This window comes from Pithys albifrons, chromosome 8 (assembly GCF_047495875.1).
Source record: "Pithys albifrons albifrons isolate INPA30051 chromosome 8, PitAlb_v1, whole genome shotgun sequence".
NCBI classification, from domain to species: Eukaryota; Metazoa; Chordata; class Aves; order Passeriformes; family Thamnophilidae; genus Pithys; species Pithys albifrons.
This window is the reverse complement of record NC_092465.1, coordinates 36,837,972-36,864,386: the sequence shown is the minus strand read 5'-3', so window position 1 is coordinate 36,864,386 and position 26,415 is coordinate 36,837,972. Positions and strand designations below refer to the sequence as shown.

The following is a 26,415-nucleotide window of genomic DNA, read 5'->3' as shown; positions in this document are numbered from 1 at the left end:
ATACAAATGCAGTGTCACACCAGGACCGCCCGTTCTTGAAAGTGTGTTGCCCTGGGCACAGCCACGCTCCTTGTGAGGGAGCTGACACTGCAGGTTGCTGGTGCTGCTCCCTTCCTCACCCAGCCAGAAAAGTTGATAATGGTCCAACTTCAGGGATCATTTCACTTGCAACCCTCCCTGCTGCTCCAAGGCAATCAGCAGAGGAGGAAGACAAAAAGGTGGAGTGAAGCGAAGATGCTTTGAAGTGAAATCAGTCCCCTGCCTCTGTGCCTGTTTCATACCTTGGATTTGTCAACTGGCAATTTCCTTCATTTGCATCAGTGCTAGACAGAAGAGAATGTGGCCCCTGAACTCTAGGAATAAAGCTCTTCTGATTCCCTGATTTTCAGGCTTTCATTGTCATATCAGTGTTAAGAAGCCAGTTGAAAAGGCCATTGCATCTTAAACACTGACAGAAATACTGCAGAGGTGAATTCTAAGTGCTTCGTCTCCTTTTTCATTTGGCCTAACATGCATTCTACTCATTGCTTCAAGTTCTGACCAAATGCATCCAGTAAAGCTTGTGACAGAGGCCTTTGAATGACAGGGTGTTGCTGTTAAGACACAGAGCCAGTGGCTGCTGCAGACACGTGCAGCTGTAGTGGGATGAACAAACCCTGTACAGGAACCACACATGTTGGAGCTCTCTGAGGACAGATCCTCTGTGCCTGGCATTTTGACTCATATTCTGAAATACAACTAGTATTAAGTGTTTTCAGAGCCTTCCTCTATTGGTGTCTTGTAGCTGAAGCTTTTGGAATTAATTGTAATTTGAAAGCAGCCTTCTCTTCCATTCACCTGAATTTGGCCCTAATACCTTGGGGTTTTTAAGCTGGGTGCCTAGTAGTGGGACTATCAAAAGCACTTCACTCTCTAAGGAATAAAATTTTCCCTTTACATTTATGTTACTGAAATAGTTTCTGTGATGTTGAAAATCGTTTTCTCTCCTTCCAAAAATCATCCATGAATTCAAGCATTAGCTTAGCATGATAAAGGCAGGCTTTGCAAGAGCATATTCCCCTGTTAGCTCAGGGATTTAATCCCTTAACCAAAGAGCTGGAGCTCTGTCCTCCAGAGCTAGAAACCCATGGTGCAACTCCCAGTGATGGTACAAGAAATAAAGCAGGAAATCAGGATTAGACTTCCTGCTTAAAATGCCTCTGGATTAATAGACAACTCTCTGATCTGCTGTTGGGAGAGTCCAGTGAAAACCTGGCTGCTTTGATTGTGTCCTCAATGTTCTCATTGGTTTTGTTGTTAGTAGGAACTGGACAAGCCCCACATGGTGCCAGGTGAGATTTTCTGCAAGATTTGACAAGGACAAAATCAGAATTTTCAAAGGAACTTTACTGTTCTGTTTCACAGAAAAGCTTGTAGGGTTTTAGTTACTGTGTTGAGGTTATTTTCTAGCAAAAAGCCTGTGTTCAAATCAGTCAATAATGCATTACAAATACTGAATCTGTATGGATGCATGTTCATGATGGAACTGGTCACTGCTGGATAATAAAGATTAAAAAATTGCTTTCCAGTTTAAACATTCAAGTTTAAAAAAAAAAAATGCTGGTTTTCAAGGAGTTAATCAAGAAAAATGCAGGACTGTGTGTTGGCATGTGCCCTGAGTCACACAAACTGAATTCTACGACAATTAAGCCCATTTTAAAGTATTCTCCTGAACTGAAGTTTCTGCTTAGTGTCTGAAGTGAGATCTGTGAAAAAATTCCCTAGACTGATCTGGCTTTTCAACTAAGACCTTCTCAGCTGTGGAAAAAAGCTGGAATTTTTTGGCAATATACTTTTTTGGGGGCAGAACAGCTTCAGCTACTTAGTTTTCAGAGTGTAATACTCCTCCTTTGTATCTAATTGCACCTGGTAATGTGAAAACACTCAAATTTGGAGCCATGCAGAAGTACTGCTGCAGTGTTGCATGGTCCACAGGGAGAAAAACATCTTGATCTTCAGTCATGTGATGCTGATTCAGTAAATCCCATTATGTATTTCAGGGAAACACTGCTTTAAAACTTTAAACTCTGTTTTACCTTTTGATTCCTAGATTTTTCAAGGGCAAAAGAAGCCTTGAAACATCAGTAGCTCTGATTTCCTGGATGCAGAAGCCCTGAAGTATCATCCTTGCCTGGTGTTGAGCTCAGTGCCTTCCCTAACCACAGCTTATCTTCCAGTCCAGCTTTGAGTTTCATAAGCAGCCCCAGCCCCAGTCAGGCTGGAGCTTCTCCAGCCGTGGGATAGGTGAGCAAGAGGCTTTGGTCCTCTGTACCTTCTCCTGGCACTGCTCTGACGCTTTGCAGAAGTGCAGCTGTGTCTCAAGAAGGTGGTTTCTTCCCAATATTAAAAGGAATCATACCAGCTTTATCTCTAGTTATCTCTTACTTTATCTCCAATTTGAACACGGTTTAAAATTGCAGATGTTGTTGCATCTTAGGCTTTCTCCAGCTGGCTCAAAGAGCTCTCATAAGCCAGCACTCTCTCCCTGCAGAAATGGTGTAATCAGCTCGCCTTCTGATCTTTTTCCATAAGCTAAACAGATAGGGGCTCTCATATCTCTCTCAGTGAGGAATTTCTTTCCAGCCCCAGACTAATTTTAGTTGCTTGTCAATGTGAACTATGTGTATCTGCTGGTTTAAAGGTGAACCAGCAGGGGAAATGAACTCACCACGAGAGAGATTATAAGTCAGAGCTAAAATTTAATAATAATATTACAATAACAACACTGACACACAAGGGAAATTGCTTTCAACTCACAAACCCCAGCAGTATAACCCAGTGTCCTGGGGCACAAACCCAAGGGGGTTTGTTTGCCCTTGTGCTGAGACCCCTGTGGTTCCCCCAAGTCCAGAGCAAAAGGAAAAGAAAAACCTGCTGGTGCAGGTGAGGGCTGTGGTCTGGGTGAGACTGGGGATCTCCTCCTGTCGAGGTCCTGCTGCTGCTCTGGATCCGACGAGAGGTTCCCGAAGTCTTCTTACCCACCACTTATGTACCCTCAGGGAGCTCTCAGTCCCTCCCCCTGGGCGGGGACTCACACAATGGGTGATTAACTCTGGGAGCCAGGGGGTGTTGAACTGTTGATGGCCCATTAGCAGCTCCACCCCCTCAGGCTGAGTGTGAAGGTGATAATGACTCCCTGGGCAGCTGCTGCTAATGGTCCATTGTCCTTGGGGAATGAATAGAGGGGGTAGAATACACAGCTTTGATCACCCCCACACAGGGTTAGCTGGTCCCTCCTGCTGAACTAGGACAGTGTATTTTTCTATTTTTTTTTTTAGAAGCCAGAAAGCAAAGGGTGTTTAGCATTTTATTACTGATTTAGCCATTATCCCATAGAAATAAAAATTGTATCCTTTGTGTTTCTGCTTCACACAACAGCAGCACTGCCTGGTGTTTAGGCAGTTCTGACCTCTGTGTGATTTAGAGACTCCCTTTTTCTCTCAGAAAATGTACCCTGTATGTTCTGTTTCAAAATATGCAATCTTATGTTTGGCTGCATAAAAGCCATTTGGCACGAGTGACTCCAGCTCACCCACCAGCTTGGCTCACTCTCTGATCTCGGCTGCTCTTCACTGTAATTTGCTGTTGCCTGGGATTTTTTTTTTAATAATTTCTAAACCTTTGGCTGGAATATTAAGAAGCATCAGTCCTGGGAATCTCTGGGGAACCACACCCCAATTGTATTATAATTGCTCATTTACAGCTACTTTTGGAGAGCCCCCAATTAGCTGGCTCTTAATGCATTTTTCATGTGTTTTATTAATATTGAAACATGGAGACAAATCTAATTAAATGTTTACCGTTTTGCCAGTACTTTGCATTATAATTAGAGGAACCGAAAATGGACTTGCCAGCTGCACAATTTCTTATGAAGTCAGCTCTGTGTTCTGGTGCAGGGAATCATGGCTGTCATTGGTCTTACCTGGGTGCTGGTGTGTTTGGAAGCATTGCAGCTTCATTTGGCATATTTATCCCTATCTGCTGTGTATTTGGTCAATGTGAGTCAGTGCTGGCTCCATGTTCTTTTTTCCCTTTTTTTCCCCATCATTTTCTGTTGCTTTATTCTGATTAAGCTGCTGCCCCATCAGCACTGATAACTGAGCATTCACTGTGCTGTGTTCTGTTCCAAGTTTTCCACGTGCTAGCAAAAGGAGTAATAGAATTTCTAGAAAGATACTTCTTCACAATATTGCAGAAATGGGAATAAATTGAGAGAAACTTAGTTTAGTAGAAATGTCCCTTTATGTCAGATTAGTAAGGCCAGAAGCTCCTTACATTTTTTGAAGTCAGTATAGGGGTAAATCAGCCACATGGATTTATGTGCATACTTTGAAGCACATGCAGTATATTCTCATACTGTGTTTCACAAAAAACATGAGTTGATATTTGCATGGAATTCTGTGTAAGTGGTAGGCTTTGTATTCTCCCTCGGGTGTTACGAGTCTGTGTTTGGAGTTGCTGGCAAAGATTCCAAGTGAATTTGTGTACAGCCATTTATTGAGCTACAGAACAAGATCTGACAGGTGGCCAGCCTCTTGATTTAATGTTCAATAGAGACCTTGTAATTCTTCATAGAGCACATAATTCAGGTTTTGTACCAGCCGTGGCAATATTAGAAAAGCATCATTTTATTTACATGTAGTAACTTATCTGAAAATTTATACTCAGGCCTAACCATTGGGTATTTAACTCTGAAATAGTTATATGACAGCTGTGAAGAATGGGCATTCCTCAGATCCTTACAATCTCTCCTGGAAGTCCCAATCTTCCATCAGTTTTCAGGTGCTCTGTTCCTAAACTGTCTAAAATGCTTCACAGGTGCATGTTAGTGTTTCCAGCTGGACCACCCTAAACAGACTCCTGCACAGGGCCAGTCCTGCTGCCATCAGGAAGACACAGTGGTGACATGGGAAGTCTTGGATCAGAGTGGTAGGAAAGAGGGAGTCCTTTTCCTCAGGTGTAGAAAGCTGTTGGTTAGTAAAGATTGAGAAGAGATGAATGCAGTAGAAATGCAAGGAAAGCTTTCCTTCAGACTAGGAAATGCTCCTGCAACAGGAGGCAATGCCACCTAAATCATGGGTATGTATAAATCAACCCCCTGGCCCTCAGTGCCAAGACACAGGGAAGATAACCACATTTTGTCCAGTTACTTCTTCAAGGTATTTTGTTGTTTTTCAAAGCAAAGGATTTTGCTCTGCTGAAGGGCAGAGTAGCAGCAGTATATTTATGTATTCTGGCAAAAAGAGGAGAGAGTAGTGACTAATTAATGCTTAAAGCCACCATTCAGAATAACTAGTTTATCATTTTTGGTGTACATCTAACTTGGAAAATACCTATAGAGAAAATGGCATGGCAAAAAGTGTACCCTGAAGACATTTGTTATTTCAGAGTTTGTTAAATTATAGCCTTTCATTGAGCTTATTGCTTGAAGTTCAATTAACATTTTAAATGTATGTTTGGAGACCAGCAAACAGGTCTTCAGCAGACAGGTGGTCTCTATACAGATGCACTCCCTGCCACCAGTGTCACTGTGGCAAAGTCATAAGGGGAGAAGCTGTTCTTTTAGATTAAAAGCCACAAATACCTAAAACATTTTGTGCAAGGTCCTTCCATGTGGCACACACTTCATGGGCTTTCAGCACTGTGCTTTAGCAGGGGTTATGGTTTCATGGATATCTCAGTTGGAAAGAAAATTTGTATCCAAGCTGGACATAGACAGCCAGAAAGTCCCACAACTGCCTTTTTCCCAGCATAAATGGAGGTTGCTTTTCCTTCCATTAAGAAATCTCTACTCAGGACAGAATTTATTTATTTACCTGGAATTGAAAGACAAATGTAGTAACAGAAAAAAATTATTTTAAAGAACAATTTTTGCCAGGCATATGTACCTGAAGATGGAGGAATACATGAAATTCAGTGTTGCAATGAATTTGTTTTACATTAGAATGTAAAGATGAACTGCTTGAAGCTCCTGTAATGTTTTTCCTCAACTCAGAACAGTGTGTTTTGAATAAAGGGAATCAGTTTAGCTTTCTAATAATACCTTCAGCCAGCATTTTCAGAAGGGATTTTTCAGTTGGTGACTGCCCTTGAAACAGATTTGAAAAGCAAGCAGACATGGCATTTAATGGAAATATGCACCTAACAGTTGAGTTACTGAATTAAAAGTAAGTAACATGCAAATAGGAATAAATAATGCTGTGAGGGACAGAACTCCTTAGGCTGCCAAAGCCTAGTGGAGTGATCTAGCAAAGTAACTATTGTGATCTAGCAAAGTAATTACTATGGTCTAGCAAAGTAACTACTACAGAGGTGGGGATCTTTAGAAATTGTGGGTACAGAAAGGAGGGTCACTGGGAAGGCATTAACAGTTTCTGAAGAACACTGACATGGGCATCTCTTGGTGCTGAAAAGTGTATTTTGGATAAAGATAAAAAATCCCTAACTGCAAAATCAACTCCGACTCTGACAAAGTGCTGACCTGTTTTACTGTCTTCCTTCCTTCTTAGAGCAGCTGCAGGAGAAAAGTCACCCAGTGAGTGGCACAGGTTACCATGCTGTATTAAAATTCTACAAAGTGGCATTATTTCTGTAGCTACAGAATTTCAGTAGGGCTCCCCATAGCAGCGTGTGACAACTGTTGGTAAATGCTTATCTTGTTTTTAATGGCAACCTGTGTGTGTATTATGTGTTACTGTATTCCACCTGTTTATAAGCAGATTGGTGTGTTTAAGCAGTGTATTGCACAGGGGAGAGGCTCTCAGGTTAAATGAAAGCATTCCTTTTCATTCCAAGCAGCCTTATCACAAACACCCGTGTTTCTTTAAAGTAGGAAATAAACCCTAAATACTCGGAATATTTAAAATAGTCTAATTGAATGGTAATTGCCAGATTTGTAGTGAGTGGGTGGATGGGTGGAATTGGTCTTTCACAGCAAGCTCCAGCTGCTCTAGTGAGCTGCCTTTGAAGAGCTGCTTAGGGAAAAGAAAGAAAGAGTATAAAATCAGCCACCTGATTGTGTCTGCTGGATTTGGAAGCTGTTGTGTGCCTCCCACCCTGTTAAAGCGTCTGTTGTTAAATCTGCACGATGCAAGTCCCAGCCCCCCACTCGGAGTGAGCTTCGTTGGTGCTGCTGCACAAAGGCAGGTGTTCTGCAGTGGGTGGGTGCAGTGTTGGGACTACCCAGCTGGCTTCTCCCAACAATCTGTTCTTTCCTGCATCAAACACAAAACTACCCTAAGCCTTTGTTGTATCTGTATTTCTGTAAGGGTTTCTTTATGCGTATCTGTTCTGGCAGAAATTCTCAGAACTGTCACTGAAGTTCTTGTAGCCAGCCTGGCTAATGGGCTCTGGCCCATTGGTTTGCTCAAACCCAGGGCAGCTTCAGGGTCTTCTTTCTGAGCCCTTCACACCTTCTGCATGGAATAGGACTTTGCTGTGGCTTCACATAGAGCTCAGTGACTGGAAAGTCAGTTTCTGTCTCCTAAACAATATGTGGACAGTAGCAAAGCAAAAAGTAAGAGTGTGCTTAATGCTGTCCTTCACATCTACCTGTGTGTAGGAACTCCACATTCTTATCTCCTTGAGCAGGTATTCAAAGGTGCTTCACATCTCAACATATTCTTTCTGGTCCTCCTGTTGAAACTTGTAATTTACTTTCAAAACCTCATAAAAGCCATCATCAGTGCAGTATTCTGGCATAGGGGAAATGATGGAAATATTTGCAGAGCAGGATACTTAAGTCAGAGTTTTCACATTGCTTTATATAAATTGCTACTTATGAAAACAACTTCACACCAAATTCATCACATTACACCTACATGACAGTCCAGTAACATCCACAGCATCACCTTTGAGCAGATCTCTGATTACTGAATATTATCCAGAAAATTGCAGTGTGAAATTTGTTTGTTCGATTATATTTGTTGAATATTTTTGTATAGAAAACACTTAATCTAAATATCAGAGTATATGCCCAAGCATTGTTTTCCAACAGAGAAAGGGTGTCTGTGGTCCAGGTATTGTTTTCTAATAATCAGTTTTGTTTCAAATAGCCAGAGATAGATTTTGAATAGGCACATTATGATTCTTATTCAAACTTTGCCTAAAACTGGATTTCAGATTTCATGGGAATGGGGAATTTCTTTCTAATATTTCCATCTAATTGAGTTAAAAGTTGGTTAAAACATTAGCACTCCTAAATACATCCAGCCAGACTCTAGGAATACGACATGCCATGAAGAAAGTGTAAAATGAATTTTAAATGCTATTTCAGTTTCAACTTCTCATTTTCTTTCTTTGAGGTTATTCTTGTGGTTAAAAAATGAAAACTGCATGGCCCTCTATTTGGACTTTATTATTGCTTTGGCTGCATTACAGGAACATTATGTGGTATTGACTGATTTGATCAGTTTGAGGGTTGAGGAGTTGCTATTAAACAAGCATCAGAACACCCCCAGCTATAGCACTTACTTTGCTGTGTGTCTTTGAGTTTGCTAAGGGTCTCCTTTGGAATTATCCTGTGTGGGAATTTTTCTCCCAGCACTGCACATTGTGTCTAAAAGAGCAACCTGTACCTGCATCCTTCAGTTCTCAGCCAAATTATCCATTGGACAGTAAGTCCTAAGGACAAATACTCGGCTTAAGATTTATTCCAGCTGCTGCTGTTCGTGCCCATCTGATTGCTGTGTTCAGCAAGCAGGAGTTGCTCCTGTTGGCTTTTTTTTTGGGGGGTGGGGGTGATTTCATGTGCAGTTACACCAAACAGAAACCCCAGTTGTTGTGAGCCAGAGTGCAAAGTGCCAGGGCAGTGTCCTTGGGGCAAGGAAGCATGTGGGTGTCAGCATTAGGCATCACAGTCACTACTGCTTAGATAGGAAATGCAGGCATTTCCAGACACCCCCATGCAGGGGGTAGTACTGATGAATGTAAAGGCATAGAAGATGTTGGGGTTTTTTCTCTGTCTGCTGGAATCTGCAGAGCCTTCTGCTCATAGACCTGTCTTCTGCTCTTGCTCAGATTTCCTCAATAAGAAGGACTTTTCTCCCCTTTTATGAAACACATTAGAAGCTCATGAGTTTGCCAGGTTATGGGATAACAGGGTTTAGTTTTCTACCTTGCATCAAGGCATTCAACTCTGTACCTCCTGTTTCACACTTTCCTGTGGAAACTGTTCCAGGTTGGTCTGAGTTGGAGTTTTTTCTACTCCTTCTGTTGAAGTTCTGACTATTAAGTAATCATCAAGTTAAATACAGAAATAGCCATAGTCCTCGGGGTGCAGGGCACTCCGGTGAGCATAGCCACTGTGCTGTGGGGCAAGCACTCAAGAGTGGTTGCATGCTGTGTCCAGCTTTCTCCCTTCAGGGCAGGTGTTGCCAGGAGAGCTGTCTTGGGGAGGGATGGCTGCTCTGTGCTTTCCCCTTCTGCAGAAGAGCCTACAGACTGTTTCTTGGGTTGCTGACCTAGGAGGTGACAGTCTTCATTGCAGTAAGCAAAGGAGAAAGCAGGATGCATAACCCTGCTCCCTAGGCAAGGGTTAACATACAGATGGTGGGATATCACCCTCTCCTGCACAGAATGTTATGGGTTCACCCAGGTGGGCCTGGATTCGGGCTCTGAAGTTTGGACTAGGCCGAAGCTGTCAGCTGACTTGAGCTGGGCTGAGCCAACAGCTGACCTCTTCTAGCCAGTAACTTTGTATTCCATACCACATTATGACATCATCTCCAGGGCAGTAGGAACCAGTGTGGGAGTGGTTAAGGCAGTCTCTTCTCAGCCCTCCTCTTGGGAGGACACACGATGCTGTCCCAGGGGGGATGGAGAGGACCAGGCCCACCACTGGCTCACAGGGTACCTCAGGAAAGTAAAATGTGTTGTTCTGGGTCTCTCCTTTCTGCTTGGGTTTGTCTCCCTGGGGAATAAGCTTCTTCTTAAGTAATGTGTAGTTAGGACAGTAGAATTTGTGTGTTCGTTAAGAAGTTGAGGTGGGGAACTTGTTGTTGCAGACTTGTGTGAGTGTATATTTGTACTCTCTTCTAATTGTCTTTTTCTTTCTGTGAAAAATATATGTAGATTTAGTATAAATGCAGTTTGAAGTGGTTTTTTTTCTTTCCCCTCTCTTTTCCTCCCTTTCCCTGGTGTTAGGAGGGAGGCTTTTCTCTCTGTGCTTGGGGGGGTTGGCAGTTGCTTATCTCAAACCAAGACAAAGGGAAACAAGAGCTACCCCTGTATTTTGAAGGGGTCTGGGATTGTGATCTGTGTCCTTTGAGGATGCTCTGTATGAGGGAGGGTGTTTCATTTTGACCCCAGTGTAGATTCCTGTTAGGCAGAGATGGGGCTGCTCTGCTGTTCAGGAACAGAGGCCCTGTCATCGTGTGTGAGGGTGGGCACTTATGGCTTATTGGAGGGGAGTATAATTTCTTAGCAATAATGATTACAAGGAAAGATTCCAGAGGGCTTGTTGTTCTTGATGAGCCTGCCAAGCAGCAGGTATGACTTGCCCTATCCTTTTAGCCTTCTGGCTGTGTCTCCCCATTTGCTCAGGACCCCTGTGTGCATGTTCAGGAAGGCATTTCATGCTGATTGGAACTAATTCACCCTCATAGTGGGGGGAATTCACTTGCATTCCTCTGTGCTAACAGCTATAAGCAGTGATAATTAATAGCTTTTAATTGCTTAATCAGTGTAAAGTTTTAGATATGTCATATGTGAAGGATTTTATTTTGTGTGATTGCCTAAACCCCCCATTAATGCATCGTGTCACACAGCCTTAGCAGTGCTGCCTGTTGCAGGCAGAGAAAAATAACCAGTGTCTTCATTACCCATCTCAAGTCCCTTTCTGTAGTCATTACTGTGGCCTGAAGACATTTTTTGTAGCAGCTGCAGTAATGTTACAGTGAGTTTCCTATCAGCTCAGGGCTGTCAGCAGTAGATATGAATCCACCAGCCCAAGCCCATTCAATGCTGCTGACATGCTCTTCTTGACTTTCCATTTGTTCTTTTACCTCTGGTGGCCAATCTCTCTTAAAATCAAAACTGTCTGCCACCAGAGTATCAGCAATACTCTGTAATATCACAGTTCTCAACAGATGCCTGGTCCCTGTGTACACACAAGGGTTGTCTCTATCCCACATTACTCAAGAAAAATGCATCCCTCTTTGGTATTCAGTTTTTGTTTTCTTCAGTGGTGTTTCAGTTTTATCTCAGTTCCCACTCCCTTGCACTGTTCCCGTATCTCTTTCCATGCCTGTCTTTCAGGGCATATCTCTTGGATTATTTTCATTTCCTAGACCTGTTTCCCATGCCAGTTTCTTTTCAGTTGTCGTTGCCTGAGGCCCATTTGTGTGCATCTCTTTTCTTATCTACTGAGGAAGATGAGGGGAAGATAGAAGAGTTGAATGGCAGAGTTGAAAGTCCCTGTTGGAAGTGATTGTCAGCAGGAGTTTGCTTTCACTGTTCCTGGGCCCCAGTGGTCACCAAACACTGGATGCACCTGTTAGGGGTGAGCACTAAGAAACTTTGACCTATGGATGGATGGGTAGATGGATGGATCTGCAAAGGTGCTGTGCTTTTCACCAGTGGAAGTGCTCATTTGATATGAATTTTAAGTGCTATGTGAATTTTCCTGGCAAAGGGATCTCATTAGTATTTTGCAGGATGTCTCTACTGGGCACGGAGACTTCGGGCTAGAAGCAAAGATAAAAAAGAGCAGACAGAAAGGTCAGTTAAAGTGCAGCCATTTGCCACAATAAAAATAACAATATCAGTGTGGCCACAGCTTGTTAAGGGAGAGCCTGAATTTTATGGGACTAATCTGGTGTTGGAAAACTATTTGGTGATACATCCGGAGGTGAATTCATTTGACATGAATGAAAGCCACATAGTTTGCTAGCAGTGGAGGAACTTACCTTTTGATTTCTGTATCTCATAATGTTTCTACAGAGAGGAGGAGAAAAAAAAGCACTAGGTATTTCTAGAACACATTTTCTTCTTTTACAGTTAAGTTTTAATTTCTCTTGCGACATATGTCTCTCCTGTCACAAGGGAAAGAAATCCTGAGAAGTGTGAGTCACTGTTAGGCAATTAACTTCCAAATCAATAGGAGAGATCTGAAGGCTAGCACGGGGCAGGTAGGAAATGCAAAATGATTTTTACCTAACAAACAAGTGTGAATGAATGAATGAATGAATGAATGAATGAATGAATGAATGAATGAATGAATGAATGAAAGGCAATAGATACCTGGGCACAGACAGGATAGCATTACAGCCTGGTAAAGGCAGAACAATCCATCACAACAATAGTATCTTTGACTCTTGTTAATGCTGTGCTGTAGTGTTTGAATTATATTTTGATTTTGTCATCTGTTTATACTTAGAACTAAGGAGTTTACCTGCCTAGAAAAACAACATGCAAGTGTATTTAAACCATCTGTCCTACCTAAGCAGTGCAAAGAGCCTGGTACTCTTAACACAGAGTATATCTGGAATTTCTTGGACCTTTGGGCTAGTTATGTCTAGAAACATCTCTGGCGACTCTACTGTTTTTCCAGGTGTGATTTTTTTTTAGATGAAGGATTACTTTAGAAGGAGCTTACAGAATCTAATATATTATTTATAGTTGTTAGGATAGTTAATCAATTATTTTAGGCTGTTAGGTAAGTAAAGAGGCTACTTCTTACAATGGCTTGTAACCATCTAAGCAGTGTTTATTTGCACTTCAGTAGTAGTGTGTTGCAAATATACTAATATTGATTAATGATTTATTAAACTCATAGAAACCATCTGTAAATGCAAGCTTTGTGCAAAGTGGGACCATTTCTTCTTTTTTTTCCTGCTTTCCTTCTACTGAGTGTCCTAGTTCAGCAGGAGGGACCAGCTAATCCTGTGTGGGGGTGATCAAAGCTGTGTATTCTACCCCCTCTATTCATTCCCCAAGGACAATGGGCCATTAGCAGCAGCTGCCCAGGGAGCCATTATCACCTTCACACCCAGCCTGAGGGGGTGTGGCTGCCAATGGGCCATCAACAGTTCAACACCCCCTGGCTCCCAGAGTTAATCACCCATTGGGTGAGTCCCCGCCCAGGGGGAGGGACTGGGTGCTCCCTGAGGGTACATAAGGGGTGGGTAAGAAGACTTTGGGGACCTCTTGTTGGATCCAGAGCAGCAGCAGGACCTCGACAGGAGGAGATCCCCGCTCTCGCCCAGACCACAGCCCTCGCCTGCACCAACAGGTTTTTCACTTCCTTTTGCTCTGGACTTGGGGGAGCCACAGGGGTCTCAGCACAAGGGCAAACAAACCCCCTTGGGTTTGTGCCCCAGGACACTGGGTTATACTGCTGGGGTTTTGTGAGTTGAAAGCAATTTCCCTTTTGTGTCAGTGTTGTTATTGTAATATTATTATTAAATTTTAGCTCTGACTTCTAATCTCTCTCGTGGTGAGTTCATTTCCCCTGCTGGTTCACCTTTAAACCAGCACACTGAGTGTGAGGTAGCTGGTATATAGCTGGTGCAGAAGAAACAGTGTTTCTTCTCCGTATGACACTGATCTTAGAGCTAAGAGGAGGACTTCATTTTTCTTGTCTCATCAGTAGCTTAATCCTTTGTGGTTTTTTAGTTCCTGAAATAATAGAGTTAGTCTGGAGTCAAAGAAAGCCCTTCTATATTCTCAGGAAAGCACAAGGGTGAAGTAACCTTGATCTTTCCCAGACTAGTGAGCAAACATTTTCTGCTGGTGTTTTCCCTGGCTGGGAAAGCTGAAGCATCTCCCACTAATAAAAGTCTATCCTGGAAATTACTACAATGATGCTCTGCACCAGACTCCATAATAAAGATCTGTTGCAGTAGTTTTGGCCAAGGGAAGACAAGCCCAGAAGACAAAACATTGATTTCTGTGTGCAGTTTGCCAAAGCAAAATCAATTCTCTTCTTCCAGTGGGAATCTGCTCTTTCTTAACTTAGATTTCATAACAGAACCTGTAAAAACTAAGGAAGCCTCTAAGCTGTCATTGTGATGCAAAACAATGCTACTATTCAGGAGCAGAAATCTACCATCCGATTTTTAACAGGGCAGGAGACTTTTCTAGGTTCTTTCCTTCCTTATGTCACTTGGAAAAGAAAAAGACAGTTTTTTATCTCATGTGCCTTCACTAATGTGCAAGAATTGAGTGAATGAGCCAAGGGAGTCCCCTGCAAATTTATTTTTCTCTCCCTCAAATTCCAGGTAATTCCTAAATTACTATTTGATTGTAGAAAGAGTCTCCAGGATGAGTTGTTGCAGATGAGCTGGTTTACCACTGCTGAGCGTTCCTAGGTCTCCCAGTTGCCACCAGGACTAGCAGAGGAAGTCATAGGAAGGAGTTCTACCTCTGTTCTCTACTGCATCAAAAGAAAAGGAAGAACACTTCTGCAGTTTTATTGTTTGCTATTTCTTTTAGCCCTTTCTGCTGTACATTCACAGAATCACAGAATATGCTGAGTTGGAAGATACCCACAAGGGTCTTTGAGTTCAACCCTTAGCCCTGCACAGGACCATCCCCAAGAGTCACACCATGTGCCTAAGAGTATCATCTAAATGCTTCTTGAACTCTGTCAGTCTGTTATGACCACATCCCTGAGGAGCCTATTCCAGTGCCCAACCACCCTCTGGGTGAAGAACTGCTTCCTCATGTCCAACCTAAACCTCCCCAGTACAACTTCAGGCCTTTCCCTTGGATTCTGTCAGTGGTCACCAGAGAGAAGAGATCAGTGCCTGCTCTTCCCCTTCCTCTCACAAAGAAGCTGCAGACTATGATGAAGTCTCCCCTCAGTCTCCTCTTCTCCAGCCTGAACAGACCAAGTGCCCTCCACCACTCCTCGCACAGCTTGCCCTCAATGCCCTTCACCATCTTCATTGCCTTCTTTTGGAGACTCTCTAATGGCTTAATATCTTTCTTATATTGTGGTGACCAAAACCACACACAATATTCAAGGTGAGGCCACCTCAGTGCAGAGCAGAATGGGACAATCCCCTCCCTCGACCAGTTGGCGATGCTTTGCCTGATGCCCCCCAGGACATGGTTGGCTCTCCTGGCTGTCAGGGCACTGCTGACTCATTCAACTTGCCATTGACCAGGATCCCCAGGTCCCTTTCCTGGTTTTCCAGCATCTCATTCCCCAGTGTGTCCATACATCTGGGATTGCCCCATCCCGAGTGCAGAATCCAGAACTTTCCTTCATTGAACTTCCTATGGTTGGTGATTGCCCGGCCCCCTGATTTGTCAAGATCTCTCTGCAGGGCCTCCCTGCCTTCAAGGGAGCCAACAGCTCCTCACAGTTTTGTCTTCTGAATCTTCCTTAGTAGCCCTTCCAGTCCCGTGTCCAAGTCATTTATGAAGATGTTGAATAGCACAGGGCCTAAGATGAAGCCCTGTGGAACCCACTGGTGGCAGGTCACTAGTCTGATGTCACCCCATTCACAATTACCCTCTGTGCTCCAGCCATGAGCCAATTGCTCACCCACCACATGATGTGTTTACCCAGCTGTGGGCTGGACAGTTTGTCCAGAAGGATCCAGTATTGAAAGCTTTACTGAAGTCCAAAAGGATTAATTACATCAACTGTCTTCCCTTCATCATCTAGGTGGGCTACCTTGTCAGAGAAGGAAATCAGGTTTGATAGGCAGGACTTTCCTCTCATGAAACTGCTGGCTGTGACCAATGACTGAGTTGTCTTTCAGGTGTTTAACACCTCCCAGATTAATCTTCTCCATAACTTTACCAGGCACTGAAGTGAGACTGACAGGCCTGTAGCTTCCAGGGTTTTCCTTCTCTCCCTTCTTGAAAATCAGGACAACATTCACCAGCTTCCAGTCAGCTGGGACATCTCTGGATTCCCAAGACCACTCAAAAATCATTGAGAGGTTTTGCAGTGACATCAGCAGCTCTTTAAGGACTGATGAGTTCCACCAGGCCGCATAGATGTGTAGGGTTCCAGCCTGGAGCAGTACATCAGGAAAATGGTGACAGCACCAAGCCTGCCAGAGAAGAAGTGTTTGGATGATACTCTCAGGCACATGGTGTGACTGGGGGATGGTCCTGTGCAGGACTAAGGATTGAACTCGATGATCCTTGTGGGTCCCTTCCAAACCAGCATAATCTGTTGCAGGGGTTTAGAATATTTTAGACACAACAAATAACAGGAATAATTTATTTTATACCGAAAGTTGTTTCATGATTATTTTTTCTCAATTCTGTTGACTCACTACAATCTAAAAATCTAAAATAGTACATACAGGAAGATCTGTGAGAAGTATAATTCCTTCAAGGGATTTGTCAGCCTTAGGGCCAATACATTAATACATTATTATCATTTAAGCCTGACATACAAATCTAACTGTGAGACCTACTCCTCCTATGGATGCTTGTTGTGCTCCTGACTGCTTGTGTTGCCTTCCATGGGACTATTTCTGTCTTAGGTTTGCAGAGCTGGATTTAATGGGTAGCAATCTTGCCTTACTACAATGAGAAAACCAGGTGGGATGCTGAGGGATGTGAGAGCAGAATCTGGACCAGTTCATACTGAGAGCTAAGAAAGTTATAATTCTTTTTTAACAACCAAACCAATACAGATACAATATTTGGAGGGAGTTTGGGTTTTATTTTTAATTCTCAGTATATTTGACCTTCAAAAGGACACCTCACAATTGAATTCAGAGGTGACCTGACTACAAGCTCAGCTCCTTGTTGTGTCTCTACAGCTGAGAAAAACTGAAAACAATGAAACAGACACTTTGAATTCCCAGTGAGAAAAAAGGAAACTGGCAGCCTTTTCTTGCTTTATTGTTAAATATCTCTATTTAAATGCAAATCATCATCTGACACTGCCAAACAAAGTCATGTACCAGGCAGCAGGCATGCAAGTTGAAAAAAAAAATTAAAATTATATTTTGAAGATGTTGAATTGCTTTTATTTCCAGGAGGGATAGAGGTGGCTGAATAAATTTTTGATTGTGTACTGAGAATCAGTTTAGCACCCTGGAGCTTCAAATGTGAAGATTTGTATTTTTAGTGTAGCTTTTACAGAAGTGTGGGTGGACTCTAGTTAGGAATCACTTAGAGGGATGTTGAGTTTCTTCTGTGTTATCCCACAGCACAGTTTACAGGGGAAAGCCCAATTCATACAGTGTGTTTTGGAAGGGAGTGGAATCCTGAAACAGAAAGGGTAAGAAGAAACCAAACTGCTGCCTTAATCTGCCTTGGGAATGTGTGGTTACAAGTGATCAGTGCAGTGCTTTATGGTGCTGCAAGACTTCTGGCTTTCTCTCTGAAACCCTGGAGCTAGAAAGGCATGAGATTGGATCTCAAGGAAGGATCTAGCATAAAACAGGGTCTTTCAATAGGAGACTCTGTTGTCTGTGGGTTGTGGTTCCTCCTGAGCTGTCCTCAGCAGGGATACTCTTGCTCAGGTGAAGAGTGTCACTTTAGGCACAGTGTAAAGTGGAAAGGTTTTCTGAACATTCAGGGCTATACCTTTTCTCTATCCTACTCCTGTTGATTAGGAATAGCTAGTTTATGAAACCTGCTTTCTGGAGGTTTCTGTTGAGCAAGCACTAAAATGAACTAACAACCTGTATTTTATCAAGCCTCATCTGTTAAAATTCTTCCTTTCATTCAATGTTTACCTCACCTTCTTTTTCAATCTCTATTCTTATAAATAAATGTGGATGTATTTGCTTTCTGTGCAGGGTTCCAGTAGTCTCTTAATAATCATAATAATAATTATTACTGATTAAAGTTGCATTATTCATGCCAGGTGGAGTGCCCTCCCTGTCAGCATTATATAGTTATAATGTATTTGTGATCTAAATAAACAGATGGTGGAATGTGACTGCAAATTATGTGCTGGTGATGTCAGCAGCAATGTTTCCCAAGTATAATGGCTTTAAATGAACATGAATGCAGAAGGAGTTGATAGCTCTAACGAGGCAGTTGGCATGCAGTGTAGTAATTACCACACAGCTTCATCAATAGCGCCAGGAATGCTGAGGGAGGAACAGTGGCTTTGAAAATCAGTGACAGAAAGTCCAACTTCACCAGACTGTCACGGGGGTTTGCTCAGCTCTGTAACATCTCACAGGTATAAGCACAGTGCTAGCAGAGGAGCCCTATTTTCTTTTGGGTGATCCAACGTTGGCAGAGAAACATTTTGCACTTTCTTCTATGCTATCTCCCATCAGGATAGGTGGAAAGTATTTGATTTACTGTAGTGGAGCAGTGTTAGCAGCAGCATCTGTTAATATAGAGGATTGAAAGGTAAGTTTCTGGATCAGGTTCAGAGGGGAAATTCACTTAATAGCATCTCAGCAGTATTCAGTGATGAATAAAATGTTAATCAGAGGCAAGGGTGGGTTCCTGTGGTCAGAACTGAAGCATTAAGGACTGTGTATAGTGTTTGGTAATCTTTGTGTTGGGTTTCTTCACTCATCCCTTCAGGTCTGTCTGGTGTAAAGACTTGGCTGTCTACACCTCAGGCACTTCACACCTGGTGCTCAGAGCACAGTAAGACAAGCGGTGTGTGTGTGTTCTGGGAGCATTCAACATTCAAGAGGGAGAATTGCTGGGAGCAGGAGTGTGACTGAGCTTTGGCTCTGTCCAGATGTGAGCTGTGGAATGAGGTCTTCATTCACTCACAGTCCAGACTAGTGTGTAACTGTCTGAATGTTCTCTTAAATTGTTAGGATACAGGCACAGAAGGTGCAAGCTCTTCTGTTTGCTTTCCATTTCCTGGTTGATCAGCATTTTGCCAGGACTTGGAGATGTGAACTCAACTCTCCCTTCAGTCCAAGCAGATATTGGTCAGTCATTACTGCGTAGTTTACAAAACCTGCCATTCCTAACTCTTCCTTCTCCAACTGTATTTTATAGTGAAAGCACTTATAGCTCTTTTTTTTTTAAGGAACTACACCTGTCAGCATGCAGAAAGATGATGTTCAGGTTCAATCATGACAGGCAACTTAAGAACTAGCAGCCAGAAAACAAAAAGTCCTGTGAGTTTAACTGTCATTGAGGTTAAGAGGTTGCATAGGGCACATTTCCCTTACCATAATATTGGACATGCAGACTATACAAAATTTTTTGGGAAAGGGGTAACTTTCAATCAAAGGCACTGAGTGTAGCCCCACATAGTTCAGCTAAAATTGGACAGGAGTTAGATAGCTGTATATTCTTTATAGGACTCTTTTCCTGTGAAGGAATCAACAGATCTTACATAGGCTGTAGAAAGCAACCAGGTGATGAAACTGGTCCTCAGTCCTCCATATTTGATCATCTTTTGTTTTGTTTTGTTTTAAAATGTCCCAGTTATTATGCATAGCAAAGAGGTATTTAGGTTATAATGCACTTAGATAAGTAGTTATGTTTCATGTATGTTTGACACCAGTACTGGTTATTCAGCTGGGCTGCTTTTACAGGCACTGTTTCAACCTTGGTAAAGCATAAAAACCTTCCAAAGGCAAGATGGACCCTCCTCTTTGTCAGTTGTTGGATGTTACAGGAATGAAAGGAAGCCCCATTTCTGATCTCTCTCTCTGTCCTGCAGGTGGTCGTTGCCACAAGTCCTGCACAGGCCGATGCTGGGGACCCACAGAGAATCACTGCCAGACCTGTAAGTGTGTAAGCCTGAGAAACAAAGAGTGAGAAAATGATATAGCAGAGATCCTGCAATTATTTTTTTTTAAATTGTGAAAGGACACTGTAAATTGCTGGTTTAGTATAATTCTAAAATATGTAAGACTTTTTTTCCATAGGTTTATACCGACAAACAATCTGGAGTTTTTTTACCCATGTGATTTTTTTACTTTTTTCCTCTCTTGTGCTTTCTAAGACTGCTTAAGCAAACTGGAATTTTATTTTCTCTTCTTGGTGGCAACATGGACCATGGCTCTTGAGAATATTGGTAGTTGTTTTGAAATACACTGAAAAGAATACTGCAGGAATAGAAAAAACTACAAGGCAGATGTGGAGATCTTTAATGATGACCTAACACTGCAAAGTTCCTGATACCAAAATACTCTGTTAATTTCAGAGGGAGCTTGGGAATATTAGTCATCTTGTAGAATTGTTCTCTTTATAATAACTTAAGAATGTATTTGAGTTGTACTGAAAGCTAGAATAATAGTTGTTCTGTGAAGGAAGTAGCAAGTGAAGGACAGTTCACAATGTCTGTCTCTCCTCTTGAATTTAGAGAGCATTAAAACTGAATTTAAAAAAGAGTTTCTTCCTTCTGTGCCTTCAGCATATTCAGATAGGCACTAAAGAGCTAGAAGTGCAATCACAATATTAGCAGATATTAAAGAGAAGCATATTAAAAGATTAAAACCTGTCTTTTCCTACAAGTTTTTTTCTTTTTCCCACTTAGAAGAGGATGAAAATCAGTTGTGTTTTCTCGAGTCACTGTTCCTGGGAAATGAAATGGTTGCTGGTAACTCACCTAGAGAGCGCTGCTCCAGCTTGTGCTTGTTTTCTTGGCCGAGTTGTAGATAGGAGGAAGGGTTTGTGACAAATGAACTGCTCTCAAGCAAGCACACTCACTAACTCTGAGCTGCTGATGTCTCATTTGTGGCACGTATTAGGAACAGTCTGGCTATGTGTCTTGGTTTGAGATAAGCAACTGCCAACCCCCCCAAGCACAGAGAGAAAAGCCTCCCTCCTAACACCAGGGAAAGGGAGGAAAAGAGAGGGGAAAGGAAAAAACCACTTCAAACTGCATTTATACTAAATCTACATATATTTTTCACAGAAAGAAAGAGACAATTAGAAGAGACTACAAATATTCACTCACACAAGTCTGCAACAACAAGTTCCCCACCTCAACTTCTTAACGAACACACAAATTCTACTGTCCTAACTACACATTACTTAAGAAGCAGCTTATTCCCCAGGGAGACAAACCCAAGCAGAAAGGAGAGACCCAGAACAACACAATTTACTTTCCTGAGATATCCTGTGAGCCAGTGGTGGGCCTGGTCCTCTCCATCCCCCCTGGGACAGCATCGTGTGTCCTCCCAAGAGGAGGCTGAGAAGCGACTGCCTTAACCACTCCCACACTGGTTCCTACTGCCCTGGAGATGATGTCATAATGTGGTATGGAATACAAAATTACTGGCTAGAAGAGGTCAGCTGTTGGCTCAGCCCAGCTAAGGTCAGCTGACAGCTTCGGCCTAGTCCAAACTTCAGAGCCCAAATCTAGGCCCACCTGGGTGAACCCATAACACTTTGCCTCCTTTTTTTTTTTTTTGACTTCTCGGAGCAAGAGAGAAAAGGAAATTACAAATGGCGAACAGCTCGAGATGGATGTTGTGTGAGTGAGGAGGAGCAGAAACCCCAAGCCTATGGCAACACAAAGGGCATGGGTGACAGAGCTGTGCACCTGCAGAGGCTCCGCTGCCCTACTCGGTGCTACTTTTACTTCAGGAGCTTCAGCTGATGCTGCTGGCAAAGCTGATGACAATTGCAGCTCTGCTAAAGTTAACAGGCTCTTATATTACTTTCATAGTATATTTCTTCACCTGCAGGTATGATTAAAAACCCTTCAGAACAGGTTGTAGGAATAATGGTGGAAGGAGTGAGGTACAGCAATGCTAAGGAGGTTCTTCTTTCCCTGAGCTGGGATGTCTCCTACCTTTGCTGACAGTGTGTATGAAAGCCCCAAAGAAGTCAGTGCTCAGAAATCCTCCCTACATTTGGAGCCTGAAGTAGATTCAAGGTTATGTTCTAAAGTAGATAATGCAAAGGGACTTAAACCCTAGCTGACCAAATTATTTTGTATCGTGTTTAGAATTAATTAATGCTGTGTTTGTCTTAATGAAAGACCTGTTTGTCTGTTGAAACTAGTAACTTGGTAAGAACCTGGGTAATCCATCCAAACTTAAGTAGATTTATTCAGGCCTTATGTGTTAGCTTATCAAGGAATAGTTGAAATCTTGGCAGTTATGTTGTATAAGGAGTGTATGATCCTGGCTCAGGCCTTGGCTTATGGCAAGTCCAACTGAGTAGCTGCAGAAGTCCTGATGGTAGAATGAGTTCCCATGGTCTCAGCCTCTACAGAGCACTGGTAATTGAACTGATTTGATGGATTAATGTAGAAATACCAAAGAGAGAAAAACTTATCTGCAGTGCTGTGAAGTCAGAAGCTTAGCAGAGCTCCTTGGAAGGTTTGCTCCAAGAGTGACAGCTGTCTCTCCCATCACAGTGACTGCCCTCTCAGATTCAAATAGTGGGGACAGGCTAAGGCACAACATGGGTTTTAAGTAATAAACAGTGGAAAGTCATATGCTGTCTGAGTTTCAGGGATACACACACAGATCATACTTTTCTACTTGAAAGAGCCACCTTACAGCCTTTTACCTTCAAGCCCACTCTGCAACTTCTGATTGTCAGGGACAGGAGTTAATTTTACATCATATACTTCCTCTTTGCCTCCATGACCTCACTGCACTTTCAGCAAACAGCAGGATTGAAGGAAAAGTCTGGCAAAGGGCCCACAATGGGTTTTTCTGCAAACTGTGTAAAGCAAAGGATAAGAATACGAGTAGGGGCTCAAAACATAACAATGCAAGTGAGGTTATGCTTTCACTGCCTTAGTTTCTGACTTTAAAAGGCATGCCTGGCTTTCAAGCACATAAATGTTGTTGTTAGATACAAGCTGGATGTAGGATGATGGTATCATAAACACAGTGTATACCTTAACTTGTCACCTCGGGAATGCACGTCTTTGAAACGTGTGTTGGAAAACACTTCAGTAGTACTGCATCCCAGTGTCAAACATTTGATCCTAGAAACAACTCAGAGGTGTGTCTGCATTTTAATAATTTCATTTTTTTAATTGAGTCACTGCAGCAGAGTATTCTAGTGAGCCCACCTCCCGAGATAAGATTTAAATTATTTTCCTGGGAAAGGATAAAAAATGAAAGACCTTAATCCATGTCTTTCATTTCAAATTACATACAGAAAAAAATCAAAATCCTTTGTTTTTTCATCATCTACCTGGCTGCTTGTGTTGCCTTCCAGCAATGTCTCTGTGTTTCTAACTGTCTGAAACACTACCTGCATCTAATTCTGTCCTAATGTCTCCCTAAAAGTGACAAGAAAATTAATGTATTCAAGAAGACAATTAAAAGGAATTTTAAACTAACCTGTACTGTTATGAAGATAGAATTTCAGGGTACTGTTTTACACAGTTAACAATCAATTTTTCTTTTATAATTGAAACATTAATAAATGTTAATATGGAAAATTTGAAAGCTGGATGATATTATGTGTTTCAGTGTCAGGAAAGGATAACGTGGAAATACCTTGAAAAGGAATCTCTTTTTTGATGAATATTGGGCTTCCACTGAAGAGACACATCAACCACTTTAAAAATTAAAATAACAAAAGCTTTTGCAAGTTACTAATTAACCTTGAAAATCTGTGGTTAGTTGTTACTACTTTTGCTGTTAGTGTCTACTAAGAGTTTGTGTGGAAAATTAAAACTTTTACAAATGGAATACATTATTAAAAGGACAGATTATGCACTTTGTCCAAGAGGAATGTAACTGCAACAAAAGAGAAAAATCTAAATTAAAATACAGACCCAACTAAGGAAAAAGACAAATAGCCTATAAATCAAATCTGAAACATTAAACATTCAGCAAATGTAAAGTGCTCCATGACTCTCTGTGTGTACAGAAATTTCATCTGAGCATAATTATATTTATACAGTCTCTGTGCAGCTGGTGCTGCTGAGGAGAAGGTACCGATGCAGTAACTACCCAATTAGATCAGCAAAAAGTGAGTGGGAATCTTGTGGGGCAGACAAAGAGCTGAACCAACAGCTTGGATCTGTCAGGGTAACCCAGCATTCCTGGTTGAATTAAAACCCTTTTATTACTGTAATAACTTTGCATGTTCATAGCACTATTTAATTGATTTCAGTTATTTCCCGTTTTTTTCTTTATAGATTTATAGTGTCCTGGCATAATTAAAGATTAAGGGAAACAATAAAGGAGATTGATTATTTGCAGATATGTATGAGGTGCTGCTCATTACACCCCATCCCTAGCACAGCTTATTGCTATATTACAGTGAAGTAGTAGTAGAGATTGTCTCCCCCAGAAACCTCTCCTGGTGAATGGCATGTTCTTTCAAGGCTTCGGGGCTTGTCCTTTGGTCCTGGCCCTGACTGTGACAGTTCTGTGCAGAAGCCCCTGAATCCTTGGGATCCCACACAGAGTGAGTAGACATCCAGGCAGGTAGTTGTGATGACCCTCAAAAGGTCTGATTTGAAACTGGGGCCTCAGCTGTGAATAGTGGAAGCTCTCCTCATAGTTAGGTTGGGTGAATACACAAGTGTCTGGCACATAAAATGCCATATGGTTCAACATTTTGGGTAATAGTTACCTTTTCATTTCACTTTCAGGCAGGTCTTGAGTCACAGCTCTAAAAATCAATTGATTGCCTTTGGAGGAGAGTGTTTGGGGAAAAAAGCTTGTTATCTTTTTAAACCAGCACAGCTACATAGATTTTCTGTGGGTTTACCTGATGACAATGATTGCAGGAAGGTGAACTAGTGGGTGATGTTTATTGGCATCCAAACAATCAGAGTGTTTCAGGACTTCAGACAATACATAGAATTACCTTGTATTTGTTTTGTTTTAGGAAAAAATGTTCATTGCAAACTGTCTTAAATATGAGTCCAGAATACATTTTTTGAAGGCATCCTGCTCAATTATTTTGCTAGCAAGAGGACCCTGGTTAACACCAGCCTGGTGCAGGAGATGGTCTTGATTTTTTTAAAAAGGAAAGAGTCCATAGTCTGGAGTGAATCTTTGTAATCTCTGAAAAAGTTAGGAAATTTAAAAAAAGACAGTATCTGTAGCTTTAGACATTTTACAAGCCTTTTGTGCGGGGCTATAGGGGACGGTGAATAATTGAGCTGGGCTTGTCCTAGCCTAATAGTGTGGAAAACTGCTGAAAATATGTCAGTCAAGTTGCTTAAATCCACTGCTGCTGTTGAAGCTCATTTGCCAGTGCTGTTAAAGCAGCACGTCCTAGGGAAGTACTATGACTTGCAGCTCAGTTCAGAAACAGTGTGTAATCCTGCACATACAGAGCCTGGCTCACTGGTAGCTGACCAGAAGACTCCCCTTTCAAAGTATGCGTGGATTGGTCAGTGTGGGGTGTTGGCAGAGACATCAGGCATAGGAGAGGCACATCTCTCCTCCCTGCAAGGGAGGGCATTGACTTCCTCAGGGCTTGATTTACAGAGGCAGCAGTGAAGGATTCCCAGTGGCTATTGCAGTCAGAGGTATCGGACATACTGTTGGGCCTTGGCCTCTTTGCACTTCTAAAAATCTGCCAGAAAACATCCTCCATGGGGAACCAATATAGCTGTATGGAGAAGGTGGACATCTTGGCTGTCTTGGTTTGAGATAAGCAACTGCCAACCCCCCCAAGCACAGAGAGAAAAGCCTCCCTCCTAACACCAGGGAAAGGGAGGAAAAGAGAGGGGAAAGGAAAAAAAAACACTTCAAACTGCATTTATACTAAATCTACATATATTTTTCACAGAAAGAAAGAGACAATTAGAAGAGAGTACAAATACACACTCACACAAGTCTACAACAACAAGTTCCCCACCTCAACTTCTTAACGAACACACAAATTCTACTGTCTTAACTACACATTACTTAAGAAGAAGCTTATTCCCCAGGGAGACAAACCCAAGCAGAAAGGAGAGACCCAGAACAACACATGTTACTTTCCTGAGGTACCCTGTGAGCCAGTGGTGGGCCTGGTCCTCTCCATCCCCCCTGGGACAGCATCGTGCGTCCTCCCAAGAGGAGGGCTGAGAAGCGACTGCCTTAACCACTCCCACACTGGTTCCTGCTTCCCTGGAGATGATGTCATAATGTGGTATGGAATACAAACTTACTGGCTAGAAGAGGTCAGCTGTCAGCTCAGCCCAGCTCAAGTCAGCTGACAGCTTTGGCCTAGTCCACACTTCAGAGCCCAAATCTAGGCCCACCTGGGTGAACCCATAACATTGGCCCACACCCAAGAGCAGCTGGCATCAATGAGGTGGTTTGCTCTGATTATCCACACAGAGGGGCTTTACAAAAAAACTTCCCATATTTAAGCAAACTGTTGAATTGTTGTGAAGCAACAGGGAGGAATGCTTTTAACAGCATCCTTCCAGAGAATGTGGGAGAATGTGACTGTGGCCATCTTAAAACATGAGGTATGTGCAGTAAAAGGGAAGCAATATTTGTGGGTGGTGCCACCTTGGCTAGGGGGCCAGCTCTTCATCTTGGGAGTGACAGGTGAATGCAGAGAATTCGGGTTGTGGGTGGAATGAAATAA

At 42.3% G+C, this 26,415-nt stretch overlaps 1 protein-coding gene across 2 annotated transcripts in view; it reads left to right on the top strand.

Annotated features, from left to right (window-relative positions):
• ERBB4 (erb-b2 receptor tyrosine kinase 4) overlaps positions 1-26,415 on the top strand; it is a 657,056-nt gene that overhangs the window by 438,547 nt on the left and 192,094 nt on the right. For both annotated transcript variants that reach the window (XM_071561781.1, XM_071561783.1), the window contains exon 5: positions 19,613-19,678. In XM_071561781.1, the coding sequence (XP_071417882.1) occupies positions 19,613-19,678 (66 nt within the window). The remainder of the gene's footprint in view (positions 1-19,612; positions 19,679-26,415) is intronic.